This window comes from Sceloporus occidentalis, unplaced genomic scaffold (assembly GCF_023333645.1).
Source record: "Sceloporus occidentalis isolate IW3139 unplaced genomic scaffold, rSceOcc1.0.p SCAF_4, whole genome shotgun sequence".
Lineage (NCBI taxonomy): Eukaryota > Metazoa > Chordata > Lepidosauria > Squamata > Phrynosomatidae > Sceloporus > Sceloporus occidentalis.
The window spans coordinates 131492498-131514718 of NW_028316984.1; the positions used below are offsets into that span (position 1 = coordinate 131492498).

Below are 22221 nucleotides of genomic sequence, written 5' to 3' on the forward strand. Positions count from 1 at the left end.
CTATGCAGTCAAAAGCTTTTCAACAACAACAACAACAACAACAACAACAACAACGAATTATTTATTTATATTCCGCTTTTTTCTCATGGAATCAAAGCGGATTACAAAAGAAAGGTATCAAATACAAAAAATATAGCGTCCCCACCAACTGTAGCACAACTAATATAATAACAATAAGATAATTATACAAAAGGAGAAATAAATAATAAAGCATACAACGAACATAATCCAAAGTACATGACATAGCATAATGCCTAATAAAAATACAAAGTGCCAAATCCAAAATACATAACATGGTAATAATTAAGGCATAACATCTAGATGGCAATTCCTGACACTCCCCTGGCAGCAAAATAACAGAAAGGCAATACAATAATGCAATACAGCAATAATACAGTAACAACAAGAGAACATGGCCCCTTTTACTCCCACAAGCATTACATAATAATAACAAATGCAACTGTAATGGAATGCAATATAATAATACAAAACAATATAGCTCTAATACAATACAATACACATATTTGCCCTCCCCCCTTCACATATACAACAAAACCTCCACGTATAACAATGACAAAACATACAATAAACCATTAAAAACCATTAGTCAAACAATCAAAACAATCAACCTCCACCTGAGCCCCCCATTGCCTTTGGAAGGTCTGGGGTGATGTTGGGTGGGACAATAGTCTATAATACACATGCTGATTTTCTTTTGGAATTCCCTGATGAACTCCATTAGCCATCATATGTTTGTGATCGGTCCCTAGTGCTTCTTCATTTCCTGAAACCTGCTTGAGCCTCTGTGATTTATCTTCATGTATCGTTACAGTTTATGTTGTAGAATTTTGAGCATAGTTTTGGTTGCAGGGGAGATTAGTGTTATAGTTCTATCCTTGCTGCCATCTTTTATGTCTCCATTTTTGTGGATAGGGATATATATTGATCATTTCCAATCTGATGGCAGTTTTGTTTTCCATATCTGTTGACATATGTTGGTTTGCACTAGAGTTGACTCTGTCAGTGTGGATTGCAGCAGTTTGATTGGAATATAATCTGATCCTGGCAATTTGTTTTTTTGCCATTGCAGCTTCCAACTCACTTTTTAGAATTTGTCTTTTTATTCTTTTCTGATCTTGAATTATGTTATTTTTATTGTCATAGAGAGTCCCAGTCATTGGTTTGGTTTGGTAATCTGCAGTACCATCTTGGAAATGCATTTAAGGCATCCTTTAAGTGCTGTGTAAGTTTTGTGCAGAGTTCTGTATAGAGTTTTAAATATATTTTAAATTTTAATGTGTAATGTTTTTAACTTTTTAAAATTGTTGAATTGTTTATTAAACGTTGTAATTACATTTTAATGTTTTGTATTGTTTTTAACTTGTACTGTTTTAAATTTTGTTAGCCTCTTTGCGCTCTTGTACTGGAAGAAATATCATCAACACCATCATCATTATCATCATTGTCAGCCCCTAGGGGCCATACTGGCTGAGGCATCCTGAGGGAAGTTTATAGTACAATAAAGTAACTTTTCTAAGTTCTATTGAGGTCTGACCTAGTCAGCTCCAGTCACATCTTGTATTTTCAAAGGACTGCAAGGAAAGTAACCTGTTTGAGCTTCAGTTAAGTGCAGTAGTTCTTCATGCTTTTCATCATCCTTTCAATGACTAAATCATACTTCTTCATTTAAAAAAAAATACATAGTTTTTGTGTCTGAGGGAGGTTGTATGCTCTGATTTTGTCCAGCACTGTAACCTCTGTCATCTTCTTTGTTGGGTTAGCATTTACTGCTGCTTGGTGACATTGAAGGTTTGACTGTCTCAGAAGTATGATAAATCTTTCAAAATATTGTGAGTTAAGGGGGAGAAAAGCATTTTCCCCCACCCACGCAAGCCCTCTGAACACTAGTAGCAGTATAATTATATTCACTCTCACACGCATACACAGCAGGAACGAGAACACTATCAGTCTCTTGATTTCCCTAATGATAGGTTTATATGGAGCAGTTACATCTCTGAAGAAAAATGTAAACCTGCCTTTAAGCTTCAGCTTTTCTATGCTTGTGGCATTACACACTGAAGTAAATGAAAACAGAATGAGCCACTTAAACATCACAGCATAAATGTGAAGGTTGTGAAAACAAAATGGGACAAGTGAAATGTTTCGGGCAGCAAAAAAATGGGAGGATGAATAGTTGTCAAGAATGAGTATGCCCTGCTCACAGCTTCATATCCCTTTTACAAGATCCACTGCAATCAGTGAGAGTTGGAGAAGTCCCAGATCCACTTCTGTGTTCTTTAGCGTTCAACAGCCAGAATCCTAAAATTATGCATTTGTGACTGTTTCATATTCACTCTCTTTACATATGCCCTACTTCAGGGGGATACATTGGCATTGTGAAAGTCCCTCAGTCCTCACTTTCCAGCAGTAATTATTGTGATGGATGGAAGTCTGTTCCCTTGTTGTTTGAGAAGCAGCTGACATTCCAAATGACCCTCTTCCTTCAAGTGATCTCCAGTGTGAGGAGGAATTGCAACAGAGGGCCTGTTTCTTCCAGTTGCTCTGGAGTTTACTCATGGGAGGCAATTTGGAACTGACAATATCAAATTTAAAATTCCGTTTAAACATTTAGAAATAACCAGAATCCCTAAAAGTACTGTCAGCTATATCCATGGATTTCTTATCCAAGGATTCAGCCATCCATGGTTTGAAAATATTTTAAAATGTATATAAATTTCCAAAAGTAAAACTTGTTGTCATTTTATTTAAGGGATAGCATTTTACAAAGCCATTCTATTTCATGGGATTTGAACATCCACAGATTTTGGTATCCATGGGAGGTGCTGGAACCAAACCTCAGTGGATAACAAGGACCCACTGTATACATGGGAAATGTGAGAAAGCAGAACTAGCAAATAAATCAAAACATACAGGAAGGAAACATATATACACACCCCACACCATTAATTCCAGTGGGCTTAGACAAAAGAAATGTCTGATGTGTTGTGCTGGAAGTCTCTAAGTTTCCTTTTCAGATGAGTGAGGCTTCCTGATCACTTCAGCATCAAATAATTGAATAATCCTTCTCCTGCAATATAGAACTACACTTCAGATGTTGACATTAGTCCTACTGGGTAATCTTGTACATTTATTTCTACTCAAAATCAATTATGTAAAGAATATTTTTAATTTCTTTCATCCTTGATAAGAAAGGTTGTCTTGACAGGTCAAGATATGGCATCAAAAAATAAAAAATAAAATAAAAAAAAGTTCAGTCACTGTGAGTTCTTTTTCTCCTCCACCTTGAGGCAAGAGTGAAAAGACCAGACCTTTTTTTGGTCAGCAGCAGTACTAACATAAAATGTTGCATTTCATGCACAAAATCTCTGTGTAAAACAATTGTTTAACTGCTGTCAAGGTGACTTCGATTTATGGTGATCCTATGAATAAGAGACCTTCAAGACACCTGATCCTCAACAGCCCTAGTCAGTTGTTCCATACTCTGTGCAGTGGCTCCTTGATTGAGTCTACCCACCTGCAGTAGGGTCTTCCTCTTTTCCTACTGTCTTGCACCTTACCAAGCATTCTTGTCTTTTCTAGTGAATCATGTCATCTCATGCATTATATCTCCAAAATACAATAGCCCTAGTTTAATCATCTTGCTTTTAGGAAGATTTCAGGCTTGGTTTATTCTAGGATTGCTTTATTTGTCCTTCTAGCAGATCACAGTATCTATAGAACTCTTTTCTAGCACCACATTTCATATGATTTGATATTCTTCCTGTCATCTTTCTTCACCTTCCAGCTCTCACAACCAAGCATAATATTTGGAAATGCTATACAATGGCATGGACACTCGTAACTTTAGTATTCATTTATACATCTTTATACCTCAGGGTCTTAGGGGCAAAACAGACTGGCATAATATGCTGACTTGGGGGCATGGGCTTTACATGATGCAAGCCGCCCCCAAGCCAGTGTCACGCCACCTGCCCAACCAAATGGTGGGCAGCATTGCAGTGCTCCAGCACAATGGTGTTTATATGCCGCACACCACAGGTGTGCCAGAAAGACATTGTGGTGCCAGAAAAGGTTACTTTTTTCCTCCCCAAAAAGTGGCATTTTGCAGCTTCTTTTTGAGCCAAAAAATGCCAGATCAGGACTGTGGAAAGTGATTGCCATGGCCCTGATCTGGCGATCAAAGGGGCAGTGTTTATACTGGCCCTTAGTCTAGCTTTTTCATAGTTACCCTTCCCAATTCTAGTCATCTTCTGATACCTTGTCTGCATTCTGCATTCTGATTAATGACTGAGCCAAGGTATGGGAAATCTTTTGTTTTCTTAATGTTCAGTTGTAAACTTGTTTTTGCACTTTTCTTTCTTGCCTTTCTTCAGTAATCATTGCAAGTCCTTGCTATTTCCAGCTGGTAATATGGTGGCACCTGTATATCTTAAATTGTTGATCTTCTTTCCTCCAGTTTTCACACCTCTGTCCTCTGAGTCTAATCCTGCTTTATATATGTGTGTGTGTGTGTGTGTGTGTGTGCAGCATATAGGTTAAATAGATGGGGATACAAAATGCAGGCTTCCTGACCCCCTTGTTAACTGGAAACTATTTCTCTGTATTCAGTAATAACAGTAGCTACTTGTCCTAACTACAAGTTACTCATCAGGATAATCAAATGTTGTGGAATACCCATGTCTTTAAGAGCAAGTCGTAGTTTTTCATGATTTACACACACAAAGACTTTGCTGTAATCTATAAAGCACAGGCTGGTTTTCTTTTGATTTTCTTTTCATTATCCACTGTATATTTGCAATGTGATCCCTAGTGCCTCTTTCTTTTCTGGTCCAAGCTTGAACATCTGACATTTGTTGTTCAATATATGGCTGAGATAGTGACACTTTTATTTTCTGATGGTTCACTGTACACAAACTTTGTTGCATGCACAAAATTATCTAAAATATTATGTATAAAATTGTCTTCAGGCTGTGTATATATGATGTATACAAAACATAAATGAATTTCATGCATAGACTTGGGTCCCATCTCCAAGATATCTCATTATGTAAATGAAAATTTTTCAAGATATGAAAACTCTGAAATCTAAAATACTTCTGGTCCTAAGCATTTAAGAAAAACTCAACTTCTAGTTCATGGTCTATGCCACTGTCTGCTCTTAGTCTTGTTTTTGCAGAGAAAATTGAGCTTGCCCATCTTCTGCTTCAATATATAAATGTGTAAAAATAATCCTGTTTCATAAATACATTGCATTTTCCTAAATGGTTCTTTGCATAAACTCAGAATGTGAAAAACCATTGTACAAAAGTTCTCATAAACTCACCAGTCAGTAAGAAACTTCTGGTCTGCACGATTTACTTCAGTGTGTGATGTGCAACAGTGAAATAAGTGAATGTTTGCATCTCCAGTAATTTCCAGCTATGTCCCATTCAAAGTTGACATAGAATTATAGCCACATTGTTATTTCTAGGTCCTTGTGGGATACCTTAGTTTGTTATTGTAGCTTTAAATATATAGATGGGGAATATTTATGTTTAAAGAAGTTGCATTTTATATAGCCTAAACAGATAGTTTGCAGTGTTCACTTTGAACAATTGTAAAGGAAAAAAAGAAATTACTGATCTGTGTATATTAGTTTTTCCTAGCATTACTGGAGTGTACATGATGTATATATTTTTTATAAATTCAGTTGAAAACAACAGTTAGTGTAGTGAGATGGATAAGAGAAATAAATGTGAAAATGTAATAATGAAGCATGCTTGATTATGTGCTCTGCTGTTCCTAATGTAATATTGCTTCCATTTATTTTTTATAAATCCTATCCATTTTAATATTGTTTGCCACTTGTCCAGTATTTCTAATATTTAACTTGCTTTGCAGTTTATTTGTACAACCATTTAAATCAGTTAGGTTCTCAAGAACACTAGTACAGCTTGGATAGTAGAAATCCCTGCTAGTTTGTATTATTATCTTATTTGCTCTCAAAAGTACTATGTGAGATATGTTACTTATTTTAGTTTCAATTTATGGGGGGGGAAACCGATTTTTCCATCACCATTCAAGGGGCCTATATCCAATTCACTGCGGTGGACATTTATTTGTAAATTTCTTTAAGTCTCCTTTACTCTCTCTTTTATTGGATGGTGAGGTTTGCAAGAGGTTCTAGCCAAATGTCAAAATGTGGTTTGGGATGTATGCTCTGAAAGCATGTGAACTAAAACAAAGGTTGATGAGCCAGGTTATAAGGAATGGAATGCTTCAGTGGGCACTAAAAGCTTTTCATTAGTGCTAATGTACACCGAATTAAACAAGCAATTAGACTAAGTGTATTCATCAGGGTGGTGTGTTTTAATAAATGGTTTATCTAATGTGATTGTATTTTATTGACCTGTGCATCAATTGAATATCTTTTCCTTATAGGACACAATTGGCTAATAAAAGATACATGGGACATATAAGCTATTAGAGGTCAAAAGAGACATTTCAAGAGCTGCATAGGTGAGTCTTTGAATGACTTCTTGGCAATTCCAAGGGAATCTTTTCCTCCTTTGTAATAATTTAACTAATATATGTGAAATTCACAGTGCTATACAGGAATGATAGGGAAACCAGAATAATTGTTGTTTTTGGGAACATCCAGCTATTATGGAAATATTAACCTCCAACAGTTTGTTAAGCACCCCCAAAATGTAAATACAAATTTTCTTAGCCAGTTACAACTATTTAATGGTTTTTGTTGTTGTGTGCTTTCAAGTTGTTTTCAACTGATGGCAACCCTATAGTGATTTTTTGGATGTTGTGGAAGAGGTCTCTTGGTTTTCCTTTTCTGTTGTCACCTTCTGTGTCTCTGTGTTGATTATTATAGTAGTTTTCCTAGTCTATGCACACAAGTCATTGAATAGTTGTATTCAAGTTTGTGACTCTATTTTTGTCACTTTGTTGATGGTTTTCTTGATAAGATTTGTTCAAAGTGAGTTTGCCTTTGTCTTTCTCTGAGGCCAAGAGAGTGTGGCTTCCCCAAGATCACCCAGTAGGTTTCAACAGCCAAGAAGGGATTTGAACCCTGGTCTCCAGAATGTGGCCCACAGCTCAGACCACTACACCATTTCGACTCTTATCTAATTGTACTAACAATAATACTTTAAAATACAGGTTGGCTCTTGTACGTACTGTCCTGGGTCTAGATTTAGGTGTGTGGTGTGGCTGTGGGTAGTGGACTTCTCTGCCCCAACTTCCCCCAGCAGTCTTTCCAGATATCCTTCCCAAATTCTACCACCTATTTGGGAACCTTATATTTGGCAGGCTACCTTCTTAGTCATAACAAAAGCAAAACATTTCCCCCTTTTTGTTCCCCATGAAACCCCCCTTCTTTACTTCTTCTGCCCTTGTTCCCAGAAAAGTGATCTTGGGGGATTCTTGAGACAAGCTAATCTTTCTTCCTTCTGTTTGTTAACCACAAATGAATGTGATCAACAATCCCTTGCAAAAAACACCCCACTGTATGTCCCAACAATTCCCCTTAGCTATAGAACAAAATAACACCATTAAACATCAAGCAAACATAGCTATCACCTTCTATGTTAACACTTTAAACCATAGCAAGCAAGATCCTTAATGCAGCTCCTGACATTGTTCCTCTCAAACTATATCCTCCCCTCTCTTAAAGAGGCTGTCAACACTCTCAGTGAAAAACAGTAGAAAGATCTTGGTTACATAAGTTAATACTATTATGGATATGTTACAAACAGCTTGACAATTATTTTATTCATGACCATGTAAAACTGAGGGAGATGTTGATAGGAAATTGAAATGTTGTTTTTTACCATACACTGTGTGTTCATATTTTGCAAGAACAACATACCTGTATGTGAAGAAAGATCCCCTTCATAAACTAATTTTTCTATCTGCAAAATAAGATATCCCATCTCTTGTAGGAGAAAATATGTGACATGGGTTTTATGGCTAATCAGTGGCAAATATGGTAGTGATCTGCAGTATGTTGATATAAATTTTCACAAGATTCATTCTCATGGGCAAGAACAGTGATGTCCCCACCTTGATGTTACCCTGTGTGAGGGCTACTGGAGGCAGTCAAAAGGGCATTCTCACCCTTTTGCTTCACTGCAGCAGTAGGCTCCTCCTCAGGAAGAAGCAGCCGCTGGATCAAAACCGGGAGGGACACACTTGCCCCCTTCTCACCCTGCATCAGGAGGAGGGCCTGACCAGGTGTTACCCCTCTTCTGGAGTGTCCCCCGGTGTGGTCTGCACACCCTAGTGATGCCATTGGGCAAGAATGGCATGTTCATCAATGTTTTATTTTCTTCTTTCATGACTATTATTTCCATCCTTAATGCTAATAATAACAGCCAAGTAATGGAACTAATTCTCTGGCACCCATTCACCCTCAGGAAAACAGTTGAAAATAAAACTGCCAATTTCATATTGCCTTTAAACACATCATAGTTCACTACATTAGAAATAATTTGTATGCACTTGAGAAGTGGATATCTACAGTATAACACTGGGGAAGGTGCAGAAAATGGCATCCCAAGTGATTAAAGAGCTAGAATAACTTCTTGAGGAAAAGTTCCAATAGTTGAAATTAATAAATAATAATAAAACTGACAAATAAGGAGAGCTATAAGAGTGATGTATAAAATTTGGGCCATGATCCTGCATCATCAGACATGACTGTGATAATAACGCACCATTTTATCTACATCTGATGTTGCTATTCCTTAAAAAACTTTTGATTTTAGCCAGAGAGCATCTCAAGCAAAGATTTAGAGTGCTGGGAAAAGATTCTGCAATGCTTTCCCAGTTATGAGATGCATTGGGAATTGCCAGCTGGAGAGACCCCTTGCGGTCATACCACTGTTGCTTCTCTCAGTACACTGCTAACCACAAGAGCACTTTGTTGTTATTAACTGCCCTTAAGCCGACCCTGGCTCATGGCGACCCTGAGGATGAGGTATCTCCCAAGACCCCATGTCTTCCACTGCTCGCTTAGGTCATACTTAGGACCTCTTAATTGAGTATATCATCTAGCTTGCAGTCTTTCTTTCTATTTTTCTCTATCTTTCCTAGCATCATTGTCTTTTATAATGAGTCATGCCTTCTCATAATGTGACCGAAATATGATAGCTTCAGTTTCATCATCTTGACTTCCAGAAAGATTTCAGGCTTGATCTGTTCAAGGACCCATTTGTTTGTCTTTTTGGTTGTCCATGGTATTCTTAGCACTCTTCTCCAGCACCACATCTCAAATGAATTGAACAAGTACTATAGGGGCGAAACAGATGGGCAGGAAAAAGTGGCTTGAAGCTGCCTTTTCTGAAGCCACATTGAAACCCCACCAGCTGCACCGCCAGCTCCCAAGGCAGCTGAAGTGCTCATGTCATGACCACATGATATGGCTTCAAGCCAGGAAAAAGAGGGGAAAAGCTGCTTCTTTTTGAAATGGCTTTTCTCTGCATAAGGCGACTATAGGGCATTTTCCTCCTGGCTTCAAGGCATGTGTCATCTAAACGCCACACCTTCAAGTCAGCCTGAAAGCACCTCTTTTTGCCTGTCTGTTTAGTCCCATAGTTAGCATTTCCTAGAGACCTGATCTCTAGCATCACAGAAACCCTTTGTTCAGGGCACTGCCTTGCTGAAAAGGTATTAATTTGGGGGCCTAACTTCAGTTATTAATAACCATAGATGTGAATCCTAAAAGTTATGAGATGGTAAGTAGGTACTGAACAAGATGCCAGTCTTGGCTTTGTGTAAAGGAAGTGAATATGGAATATGGATAGAGATTTCTACATCTCTTACAATATTACAATAGAGTTACTCAAAGAAGCTAAATGGTGGCAGATTTCAGCACTGATAAACAGAAGTACTTCTCACAGCACATAGTTTCAAAATGGAACTCACTGTTACATGGTGTGGTGATTGCCACCAACTTAATCTGAACTGCTTTACAAGGAGATAAAGTACAGTAAATACATGAACATAAACCAACCTGTGTCTACAAGTAATGATGCCTATATATTTCTTCCTATACCAGAACTAGGGATCATGAATACAGTTTGCTGGAGTGCACAGGCAGGAGAGTGCTATTGCATGCATGTTTGGCTAGTGACAATCTCACAAACACTTGGCAGGTCACTATGAGAATAGTGGAATTAGACTTTGGTGGGATCCTGCACTAATCTACTTGTGTTCCTGCCTAATAACAGTGTGACCTCAAGTGGTTTTCTGGCCCATCTTATTTTATTGTACCTCCCTCCAATAAATGCTTAACTGTAGTAGAGAAAATCTTTGCAATGCATTGGGAACTCTGTGCGCTCTTTAGATGTTGCAGACACAACTACAGAGATCTAGTTAGAATCATGGAAGAAGGAAAGGGTGAAATCAAAAGGTAATTGATTATATTTGTTGAGTATATAAATATGTTTGCAGGGAATTTTTTTTCAAATAAAATAGACATGATTTACCTATATCTGTCCCTAAAGGCCTAATTAATCTGTCTGACTTGGGGAGAAGAGAAAGCAGGCTTTGATCCGGTTTGCTCTTGAGTAAAATCAGAATAATTCACAATGCACTGAAGTCAGCATTCCAAAACTAAAATGTACTCTGGAAAATAAAGCTTTTGGTTGTTAAGGTTACAGTGACTATGTTTGTGGCTTTTATTTTCCCCCTGGTGCTCACTATCATTTATCATATTTATCACATTTATCATATTTCATCAGAATTCAGCAATTATTATTTTTACTGAAAATTGAAACTTTCATTAGCATCCAGCCATTACTGTTACACAAAACATTCTGTATTCACAGCCAGGGACAACTCCCAAATCATTTTGCCTTGTCTCAGTAGTGGGGGAGGGATGATGGTAAAGAGATCGCATCAGCAAGGCCATATAATGAGTAATACTGCCACAGCCCAGGTCCATGAATCACAAACACGCTTGTGAAAGGCTGAATGTAAGATTTGCTATTCATATTAACCGACTTGTCTTGATATTGAAAATCAGCTATAAGTCTAATTCTGAAGTATATCAAGGTTCTAGAGCATATTGTTGACCTTGGCTTATATAGCTAACTCAATCACAACATAGCAACAGCTCTGAAAAATTAAGAGGTGTGTGTGTGTGTGTGTTGACTGTTTACGTATACTAGGGATGTTAAAAAAATAAACAAACTTCTAATCCCCATTTAAAAAAGGATTTTTCTGACCATTGGAACACCCCACAAAGAGAATCTGGTTGCAGTAATGTTTTTCATTGTTTGGGACCTTCCTGTGCAAAGTGGTCAAAATGTTGGTTCTTCTCCTCTTCAAAACGTGGTTTTCTGTTTAGGAAATTTGTTTGAGCTGCCTGGAATCCCTATATCGAGAGAAAGGCAAGATATAAATAAATAAAACAATAAACTAATAATAATTTTAGCATGGAAAAGCAAGACTCTGTGTGCTTTTTTCTGCACAGGTTCTTGCCCAGAAAACTGTGTAAAAACACCTTGTAAACAGTATTGCATAGACTACATCCAAGCTTGTGAGGCTGACATGTGCAACGAACATTCCTGGTTTACAGAGATATGCAAACATGAATTAAAATCTAATTGTAATTTTGTCAGTGAACTTCCATGATGAACTACTATACAAAGAATTGGATTGCTGTCACTTTTCTCTCATGGATCAGAACATTTGGAAACAATGCACTTTTTTTTAAGAAAAGGAACCTTCTTTCTCTTAGCAGTACAAGGTTTGTGTGCTGTTTCATTTGGAGAATCATTGTAAAGTGAGACCCTCCAGTGGCAGCACATTGAATACCACACATCAGCACCAGCTCTTGGGGTACCTTTTGCCTTCGGCGAATTGGAACACATCCACCTGTCAAAGCTCTGCCAGAAAAAGAGCCTTTGGCAACAGCTCAGCTTAGTGAATCCCGATAATGATGCTTACTAGACTGAGTAACATAGCTACCTCTATAGAAGATGTAACAAAACCAATAGTGAGTCTTGTGACCCCATTAATATTATCAATTGTGGCATAAGCACTGAACTTGACTTTATTCAGTGAGGTTGTTCATTATCAGTAATTGTGTTAAATACTTTTACTCAGGCTCCAAAATGTGGGAAATTTGAGTTAAGTGTCATTGAAACAGGAGTGATGCCCCACCCCTGTCTTTTAAAACTGAGGGATTGCAGGCCATTGCCACTTGTCAGATAACCTGGATTCTCTCTGCAGTTCCAGTAACACCTTCTCATCACCTGAATCCCCAATTTGTGATGTCAGTTGAACCAGACAGGCTGAGTTAACAGCAACGCTATTCATAAGCATTAGTGTTAGGAGTCTCAGGATATTTTTGTGGGGAAATGAATAGGCTCTTTACTATATGTGATCATAGATATATATACACTTAGGTTCACCATGGGGAAAAACACAGACCTATCAGTGTCTGAATGCTTGCTTTCAACTGACTACATTACATTGTGTGTAAGGCATCATATATTCATTACAAAAGATCATATGGCCATTAGGATTTTACCATTCCATAAGGACTGTACCTCTATGTCTCGGCATCCCTGGAACAAGCTTTTTTTTATTAACACATATATGAATACTACCATCTTAAACAGCATAATTCAGACATATAGCCATCATCATGATTATGTTCTTTCATAATTTCCATAATTTCTGTTAAGGCATTATACAGACATTTCATAAAGGCTTTCACAGGTACAGAAATCTGTCAGTTGAATCATATCCTTAACTATCTATCCATTTAAGAATATGATCTCATCTGTTGATGCATTGCACACCACTAAATAGGCATTCGAAGGTTAATCTCTTTGAGCAGCTTTTGTTATAGTCACAGCCTAGCTGTTTGTCCAACCGTTATCATCTTTCAGCATGTTTGGGCAGGTTATTAGTCTACCAGGAACAGCCCAGTTGTCAGAGATAGCATTCGTTATGGAGGTATGCCAAAGACAGACTGAGCTGATGCACTATCTTGGCTCTTTATATTCTCCTTAGCCTTACCCAGTCTATCAGTTATCCAATCAAAATAAATCAAAACAAAGATGTTCATGGTACCTTACATAAGCATATCCAATCAAAACAAAGATCTTTATTCACTATTCCACCAGCTGTATACTTGGACTCTTTACTTTCCTGCTACGGATTATTCTCAGTCAAATCTATTGGATGTCCTCATATCTTAATTATAACTAAGCACATTTCATCTGCTAAAGCTTATTATAAGTCACATCTTCTCATATCCACAATGTGAGTTTCTCAGTCAGGGTTTGTTGACATTTGACATGCTTTGCTTACTTAAGCTACTTCCAAGTTCTCATTGATACATATGCACACTCAAATAAATCTAGCTTCTCATATATCTTATATACTATACTGTATAGGTTACACTCTCTACTGTATTGGTCTTTCCCTAGGCCACAAAGGAGAATATAGTTGAATCCTGATGGAATGGTTAGAACCAACAGAACCAACCAATAGGTTGTGATTGGCCTTCTCTGCACAGGCCAGGATACTCCAAGGACAACCCACAATATCCTGGCCTCACAACTGCCCTGCCCTGCCCTTGTGACCTCAGTCTCCATTTCTGCACTGCAGTGGTTATCTGCATAGGTATCCCACTGGGCTGCCCAGTGTATCCACCACTCTCTTCTGAGGTCAGAATGAGGTGCCCAGCAATGGTGAAAAGCTGGGTGGTCTATCCTAACCTCAGAACAATCTACCTGTGACAGCAGCAGACAGGCTGAGTGGCCCAGAAGGATGGAAATGGAAGGTTATGGATCTTCCTGAAAGATCCAGAGCAACAAGTATGTTATTTTAAATACATTTTGACCTTATTATGCTTTGATTCTGGTGTGGGTTTTGCTGGATGTCACCTGGACTGCTCCCACCAGAACTGGAGTTTGGACTGTGAATTGTCTGAACAGAATGGAGGAGGTGGGCCTTTTGGCCCATTCAGACAAGTCCTCTGGGTGGAAACTTTGAGCCAGTATAGACAGCCCTAAAGAGGTGGCTTGACATCACCCCTTTGAGTGACAGATCAGGGCTGCAGCAACCACACACCATGGCCTTGATCCAGTGTTATTCCAGCCCAAAGAGAAGTGGCAAAATGCTGCTCCTTTTTGGAGTGGAAATAAGCTGCCCTTTCTGTTGTGATGGCAGCTCTTGTGCGCTCCTGCGGCTTGCAGCATCTGAATGGTGTGCTGCCAGAGTGCTGAAACACTGCCCTCCATCTGGGCAGGTAGGTGATGTGACACCAGCTTGGGGGCAGCATCAGCACATGGATAATTTAAATGCCACACCCCCCATACCACCACTAAGCCAGCACTTACTGCCTGTAAGAAGGCAGGATATGGCAGAGCCATAGTGTAGGTGGTATCATTCTCTATGTTAAAGAGAATATAGATTTAAACAAACTAGAAATCTCAAATATGGCAGTTTCCAACGTAGATGAGTAATTTGGGACATACAATACAGTATATTATTTATCTGGCTGCATCAGCACTGCAGAAATAATGCAGTTTGACAATGCTTTAACTGCCATGGCTCAATGCTATGGGATTCTGGGATTTGTAATTTTGTGTGATATTTAGCCTTCTCTTTAACAACTGACTAATAGTCCCTGGATTCCAGAGCATTGGACTATGGCAGTTAAAGCAACATCAAACTGGATTATTTCTGTAGTGCAGATGCAGCCACGGTACCCAAAACTATAGCATACTATCTCTACCACCACGATTCAAATTCATCAGGTGTATCTTGAGATGAATTCTTCCTTTGGTCACGTAATAGTAGGACTCTTCCTTGTTGCTGAAGTTTAGAAATAAATGGCAACATCTGTCTCCCTAAAGCCGTCCTTCTCCCTAAAAACTTCATGCACATGGAAGAGAAATCCCTATGGAACAGTTTGACCTTCAATTAAAAACCCTTTGAATGGGAGTGGGAGTTTTATATGTTTGTTTTTCATACCCACTTAAGCAGGTTATCCATAATAAAACTCTCCTCTGTGAACATAGGAGGAGAATCCTTTTTTTGTTTTTTTGTTCTGGGAAGAAATAGCAGCTCTTTCTCCCTGTTATCTTCCTACAGGATGCTGACACTACCCCAAAGTGTTTTAGAATCAGTCAGCATTAGTCTCTCTCTGCCATTTTTTCTCCAGCAAAGAAAGTCCTGCTCTGGAGAGGGAAAGGTGTGTTAATATTTTTGAACAGCTGTGGATGGTGTGTTTGCCAGCTTCCTATGCCTCTGGCCCCTCTCTGACCTACATAGTCAGGAAAAACACAATATACATGCATAACATGCACTAAAGAACCAGATCTAATTTTCAGACTCTTTAGATGCTGTTCAGCAAGGCAAATATTCTGTCGAACTGTGTTGTTTACCTGAGGCTTTCTCTACCTACATCCACTATGTCTCTTCCCTCACAGCGAGCCCTTCTGCTAGCTAAGAGGTTCATCAAGGAGCATAACTAAAGCAGATCAGTTACCATGGTCACCCTGGGAAAAGCTATGGAGCCTGATGTACAGAAGTTCCACATTCCTTGGATTAGGAAAAACAATAAAAGAGTGAAGAGGGAGGATTTATCTCCCAGCCTGTGAAAAAATGCTCTGCAAACCCTTAGATAATTTTTGTGTTTGCTTTTAACGGGATCAAATGCATTTTTCTAACATAGTATGTAATTGAATGTAGAATGTTGCCTTTACAAGGAGGTGTACAGTGTTCTAACTGTGGGCATACTTTCCAAAGCCAAATGAAGATATAGAAACAGAGCTCCTCCTTCCCTTCCCTTCCCTTCATAACCTGATCTTTCTGCCTTCCAATAAAATAAAAAGTAAACAATAAAACAAAGGTCTACAACAGAGTTCTAAATAACAACCTCTTAACTAAAATACACATTTCCAAACACTCCTAGGGAGAAATACATACACAATACCAAATGAATAGCTAAATGTCTTACAAAAGAAATAAGTGTTTAATATTTGAAAAAGCTCAAGAACTGTATGGCTTTGGCCCTTTTCTTAGAGATAAGGTCCATCACCTAAGGATAATTGCAATAAAGACCCTGCTGTTTTCCCCAAAAATGTCTTTACATTGCATTATGTGAATGCATGAAGAAAATGTTTCTTTGCCACAAATGTGATTAATACATGTATTGGAGCCTTTGGTCTGCATCCTATTCATAGTCCCAACTAGAATTGATACAAGTCTGCTTGGCTGCATCCATGAATAGAATTCAGGCCATAATATCCCTCCCAAGCACACACATTTGTCTGAATGGAATATGATTTCAGTGGAATATTTCACCATGGGTTTTGGTCTTAAAGCATAGTGTTATTAAAAGAATGATCTAGTAATAGCCCACATCATATGATATTCATTTCTGCTCCCATGCCACATTCAGAAAGCTGATATAGTATGGTAGGAGTTACGAGGAAGAACTTTGTAGCCCTTTGTTCAAATAGCAGCTCAACTGCATGCTCTATGACTGGCCTTAAGGGAGTCAGTATCCCTTCATCTGTAATAAAGGGATGCATCACTGGCTTAGCATAAATGGTGGCTGTAAAGACTACTTTGGGAAATTAGTGTGAGGGATGAATTTGACATACATTTTCATGTATCTGATTGGTTTAAATGACCCCGCGTAGATTGAAATGATAGACATGTGGGAACAACCCCTCAGCATGGTGCTGTATCAACAAGAACATAAGGAAAGTGATGAAGCAATGGAGGATTTCCTTAACTGAGACCCTGATTTTGGACATCTAGCAAGGCCATAACTAATTTAACATTTTCAGTTTCTTTCACTATACAGTATATGCAGCTTTTGCATTGGACTTAGGGATGGCTGAGAAACTTTAAAATGAAAAGAGAGTACTACTGCATGATGCAAGTGACACTTTGGTTCTTACCTTTTGAACAAGGTGGTGAGTCATTTAGCTGCTTCTCATTAACCTTTCATACTGGTCCTGACACACCAGTGAGAGAACGGGTTGGGAATTGGAGGTGATCATTACTACCTGTTAACCTATGTTATTCTACCTCATTCAGATGGGAAATTTGCTCTTTCAGAATAATGAATTCCACAGGGTTTTGAAAGAGAGAAGACAGGAAGACTACGAAGATGTGCTAAAGGGCTGTTGGTGTTTTGCAGGATTAATTGGATTGTGTAGCCTTCACAACCATGGAAGGGGATTGTTTGAGCTGCATGAAGTACCTGATGTTTGTCTTCAATTTTTTCATATTTGTAAGTATTCTGTGGCTTTTGTTCACAGCATTTATCTTTTATATCTCTTCTTAGGAGTTGTCAGTACTGGCTGTCTTTGGGCGGGGTGGGGAGAGGGGGGGGGGAGTTGTTACAATGCCAAAGCATCTTTAAGCTTCAGCAACAACAGCATAAGAACCAGATGCTACTCTTTGTGGGAGTCTGGGGGGGGGGGAGGATTTTACAATTCAAGGAGTTTGGTATCACTGATTAGTGAAGAGAATAGTGTTGCTTCAGCAGTTGACAAAGTTCAAGAATGTAATTTTTCAGTAACTGGGGCTTCAGACCTGGCTTTCCACTGTGACACTTACCCAATCCCTGAATACCTTGAGAGTCTAGGATTTTCTTACAGCATGCTATATAGCTCCATAATTTCTTGGTTGGAAGCAGTATTTCTTCCAACAACCATAATGCTTGTATAAAGAAAATGAACTTTGCAAACAGGTCATACAAATTCTGTATTGCTCACTACTAGGTCAAGAAAATCTAACATGATTAATATGGTCATCATAGCAAGAGTAGCAATAAACCAGCATTATACAGTATCAAAGTCTCATCCTATGAAGTATTGGAAGTTCAGCATCCTGTGAGGTTATTGTTGAAGAAGAAACCACTATCCAGAAGCACCTTTGTATAGTATTTAACAGCTGGAATTCTGTGGGCTAGTCCCACAGCTAGAGGACACCCACACAGATTTGTTAAATGATGAATCAACATGTAAATAAACCCACTCAATCCAATCAATGGCTCTAGTTTAGTTAGGATTCAAATATGATTTAGGCTATTGTGTTAATGTACTCTTTATTCAATCTAGCACAATAATTCTTTAAAAGTTAACACTTTGTATTCTGTTCACATTTAACAGAAAATGGGTTGGAATGCCTTATTAAATTAAGAGGCATCAAACATCTCTTCCAAGTTCCTCTTTATAACACCAAAGGAAAATAGGATTTGCAAAATTGAGGCTTATACATCTGATGACTGTAATGTTGAGTGTTTTCTGTCTGCATAATAATGTCTTCTCCCTCCGCTCCCTGGATTCCTGAAACTTTGCCTGGCCTGTAGAACTTTTGATAAGGGTTACAAGGAAATATGGGAGAGACTTAGAACCTGTACAGACCAGAGTTATATGCCGGTGTGGGAGCGTGATAAACACACCAGCTGCCTCCACGCCGATGTCATGCCATGCACCCAACTGCATGGCGATGGGGGAGGGGGGGGCATAATGGCACTCCATTTAAACACGTTGCACCAAAGGAGCACTGAAAAGCCACCACCACCACAGCTAGGGATCCCTTTCTGTGGTCCAAAAAAGAGCCGCTTTTTGCAGCTTCTTTTTACATCGTAGGAAAGGCCAAACCAGGGCGATTGCCACAGCCCCAATCCAGCAAGGAAAGGGGTGGCATGGAGCCGCTCCTTAGGGATGGTCTGTTGAGCCCCTGTCTAACAAATTAGAGTAATAAGTGGAATAGCTAAAACAGTGGGTGCCTCCAGGTACAAATAGCTCCATTAATGAAAAGCCATGGGGGATACTGTGGAAAATAGACTCACTGAACAGAATAAGCTTCCAATCCAGTGAGCTGACCTGATAATGAAGTAGATACATTTGGGTAGAACCTCCAGATGAAGTACCTGTCTCTAGAGGCAAGATGTACATCTGGATTCTTTATCTATCCTTTCTTATGGCAGCTGGGTGGTACATGTCTACTGGGAGTAGGAATATGGGTCATAGTAGATCCCACTGGATTCCGAGAGATCGTGGCTACTAATCCTCTGCTCTTCACGGGTGCATACATCATGCTGGCCATGGGAGTAATGCTCTTCCTGCTGGGATTCCTTGGGTGTTGTGGAGCCATCCGTGAGAACAAATGCCTCCTTCTCTTTGTAAGTACTGCTAACTTTTTTTACCTAGTCTTTTTTTCCATCTGCTTATGTGGCTAGGGTGGACAATAATGTTATTTTATACAGAAGATTATATTTTGTCCACACTGTATATTTTGTTATTTGACTACTGGCACTTTTTGTAGAGTTGTTGACTAAGGGCATGTCATTCTAATCTGCATACACATACTGAACTTTCTTTAAGAAGGAATTACCTTGAAACATTAGGCAACAATTCTTGCTACCTACTACTTACAGGTTTCATGTCTTGTTACCTAATAGTATTTTAGAAGAGAAGGCAAGTTGAAGCAGCATGTTTTACCAGTGTCTTCTTTCTTTGATGGCTGCTTAGCATGTGGCCTTTTCCTGCTTTCCACCACCTCCTCCACCAATGTAGTTATGTTGGTGTAAGACAACAGCAGAATTCTAGCCATTGGACTACCAGTCACTGTGAATTTTAAAATAATAATCTTTCTAGTGCAGAAATCGCAAGGAGAGAGACAAACAGAGAGAGATTCATGTCAGTGAGTCCATTATTTACTAAATGGTGGTGTCTGTCCCATTCCTACATCTGCTCCCCTTAGATGGACAGAGATGTCAACTCTGCCTGTCAAAAATCTCTGCTTGTATACTCTGCTGTATCTCCTCTTTTAGCAGCTGGGAAGTTGGAGCTGCTCTGCAAAAAAGAAGATCTCACTAATATCAGCATTTGCAGTGGCTTCTCTTGCTTCAAAACTGGCTTAAAATGTACCTTCTCAAAAATATTATTTGTTTAGACTATAATCCCAGGATCTCTTAGCCAACATGGCCATGCTGGCTGAGAAATCCTAGAAAGTGTGATCCACAAATGTGATTAATACATGTATTGGAGCCTTTGGTCTGCATCAAAGTTCTTACCCCTCACTGCAAAAAGAAGGGTCACTTGTCTTGCTTGAACACACAATTCCTACTCTGTAGGGCATGGATCCATCTTATTCTATATCTGTCTCACTTCTGGGAAACTCTTCTCCCAGTCCAAGTCCATTTCTCAGCACAGAAAGGACATTCAAACCAGAAGAAGAAGTTTGGAGCTCCAGCTAAAGAAAGGCTAAATTCTTAATTTATTCATTGGTTGCATCTCCTTTTATTTTGTGCTGTATTGGGAAAGGCTTCCAGAATTAGGTTTTCTTCCAGAAAAGGCTTTTTTTATATATAGCAAATGGCTCCCTATGCAAAATAATACCTGGTTGTGGAAATATTGTTCTGGAAAGATTTCCCTTTTACTTCAAGGAGTTGAGATGGAATTGTTGGGCGTTAACTGTAGCTGGGGTAGCGAAAAGGTGTTATTTTCATGGACTGATTAAAATCCAAGTCCCCCTACAAAGTTTTCAAAAATAGATGAGCTGGCAGCTTCCTGAAAGAGATTTCAAAGTGATACATAATGAATGCCTGAAGCTTTTAGCTCAAGTATAAACTCATGGCAAGTGTACAGCATGGATGAGAGACAAGAGAGAAACACGCATCCCTAGGGAAGTTTTGAATGTGAGTTTCTTTCTTTGCAGAGGTTACTTTTTCATGTTTTATTTTTACGCGAAATGTTGCAGCTGCATCTGATATGTTGCACCAAACATCAAGCTATGTTGAGCTTCACAGCCCCTAAAGCTGTTGTACCAGTTGGGCTTAAACACAGACACAGACACACACACACACACACACACACACACACACACACACACACACAGAGAGAGAGAGACTCCCAAGTGTCCTGGAACTCACTAAGCTAGTCTATGAAATAATCTAACCCAGTTTTCCTAGCTCTTTGATAAAACTGATTTGGTAACAATCCCCCAGGTGGCAGAGTATAATGAAGGTGATTAGTGTTGTTAAATGATGAATATGTGTGACACAAATCCATGCCAATATATGGTTAAATAGGCTCTTTGTTCTTCACCGGGAACAGAGGTAGACAAGCACAGGTCAGTGAAATTCATTGTTCACATGCAGGAACACTAGTGGTGTGTTTGTGGTGGCTGGACTGAAGTGGGGGAAAATCCTTTTTACTCCTTTTCTAAGACTGCATCTGCACTGCAGAAATAATCCAGTTTGATACCATTTTAACTTTCTTGGCTTAGTGCTATGGAATTCTGGGATTTTTAGTTTTGTGAGGCATTTAGCCTTCCCTGTCAGAGAGCTCTGGTGCCACAACAAACTACATTCTCCAGAATTCTATAGCATTGAGCCATGGCAGTTAAAGTGATGTTAAATTGATTTTTTTTCTGCAGTGTGGATGCAGCCTTCAGGCCAATCTTTGTGTGTTTTCTGTGTGTATTAATCATGAAAGACTAGGACCCGGACCAATGGATGCAAGATACAGGAAAAGAGATTCCACCTAAACATTAGAAGGAACTTCTGACAGTAAGGGCTGTTTGACAGTGAAACAAACTCCCTTGGAGTGTAGTGGAGACTCCTTCCTTAGAGGTCTTCAGAGGCTGGATGGCCATTGGGGATGCTTTGATTTAGATTTCCTGCATGGCAGGGAGTTGGACTGGATGGCCCTTGTGGTCTCTTCCAACTCTGATTCTATGAAGAGGGATGCTATATAAGTATTTTTCCTCCTTCCTGCATTTACATTGTTATTAGTTACAAGTTCACTGTAACTCCAAACGTACATGTATAATGAGATACATCTCACCATATCTTATTACAAAGTATATGTTCCACAGTAGCTACAAGCTTCTTATTAAGTTGCTAAATTGCTCCATACAGTGAAGAGCAGTCTGTCAGTAGCAATGGAAGTGTTATCATAGGGCCTCCAATAGAGCCTAGCTAATCAGTCCTGTATATACTGAAAGCACTGGTCACAGATAGTGAATTACACGCTAAGAAATAAGTAGCCTATATCTTACGAGGGTCATTCAATAAATACTTAGCCTACGAAAGAAAAATGAAAATTTTGGAAAAGTGGCAATTTATTTTTCAACATAGTCTCCTTTTAGCTCGATACACTTGGCCCAGTGATGCTCCAACTTTTTCAACCCATCCGAAAAATAAGTTTT

At 38.9% G+C, this 22221-nt stretch overlaps 1 protein-coding gene across 2 annotated transcripts in view; it reads left to right on the forward strand.

Annotated features, from left to right (window-relative positions):
* The window catches only part of LOC149314618 (tetraspanin-18), a 256903-nt gene that overhangs the window by 196793 nt on the left and 37889 nt on the right, over nucleotides 1-22221 (forward strand). For both annotated transcript variants that reach the window (XM_089521494.1, XM_089521495.1), the window contains 3 exons: nucleotides 6442-6519; nucleotides 17195-17287; nucleotides 18995-19189. In XM_089521494.1, coding sequence (XP_089377620.1) covers nucleotides 17225-17287; nucleotides 18995-19189 — 258 coding nt within the window. In that variant the 5' untranslated portion in view covers nucleotides 6442-6519; nucleotides 17195-17224. The remainder of the gene's footprint in view (nucleotides 1-6441; nucleotides 6520-17194; nucleotides 17288-18994; nucleotides 19190-22221) is intronic.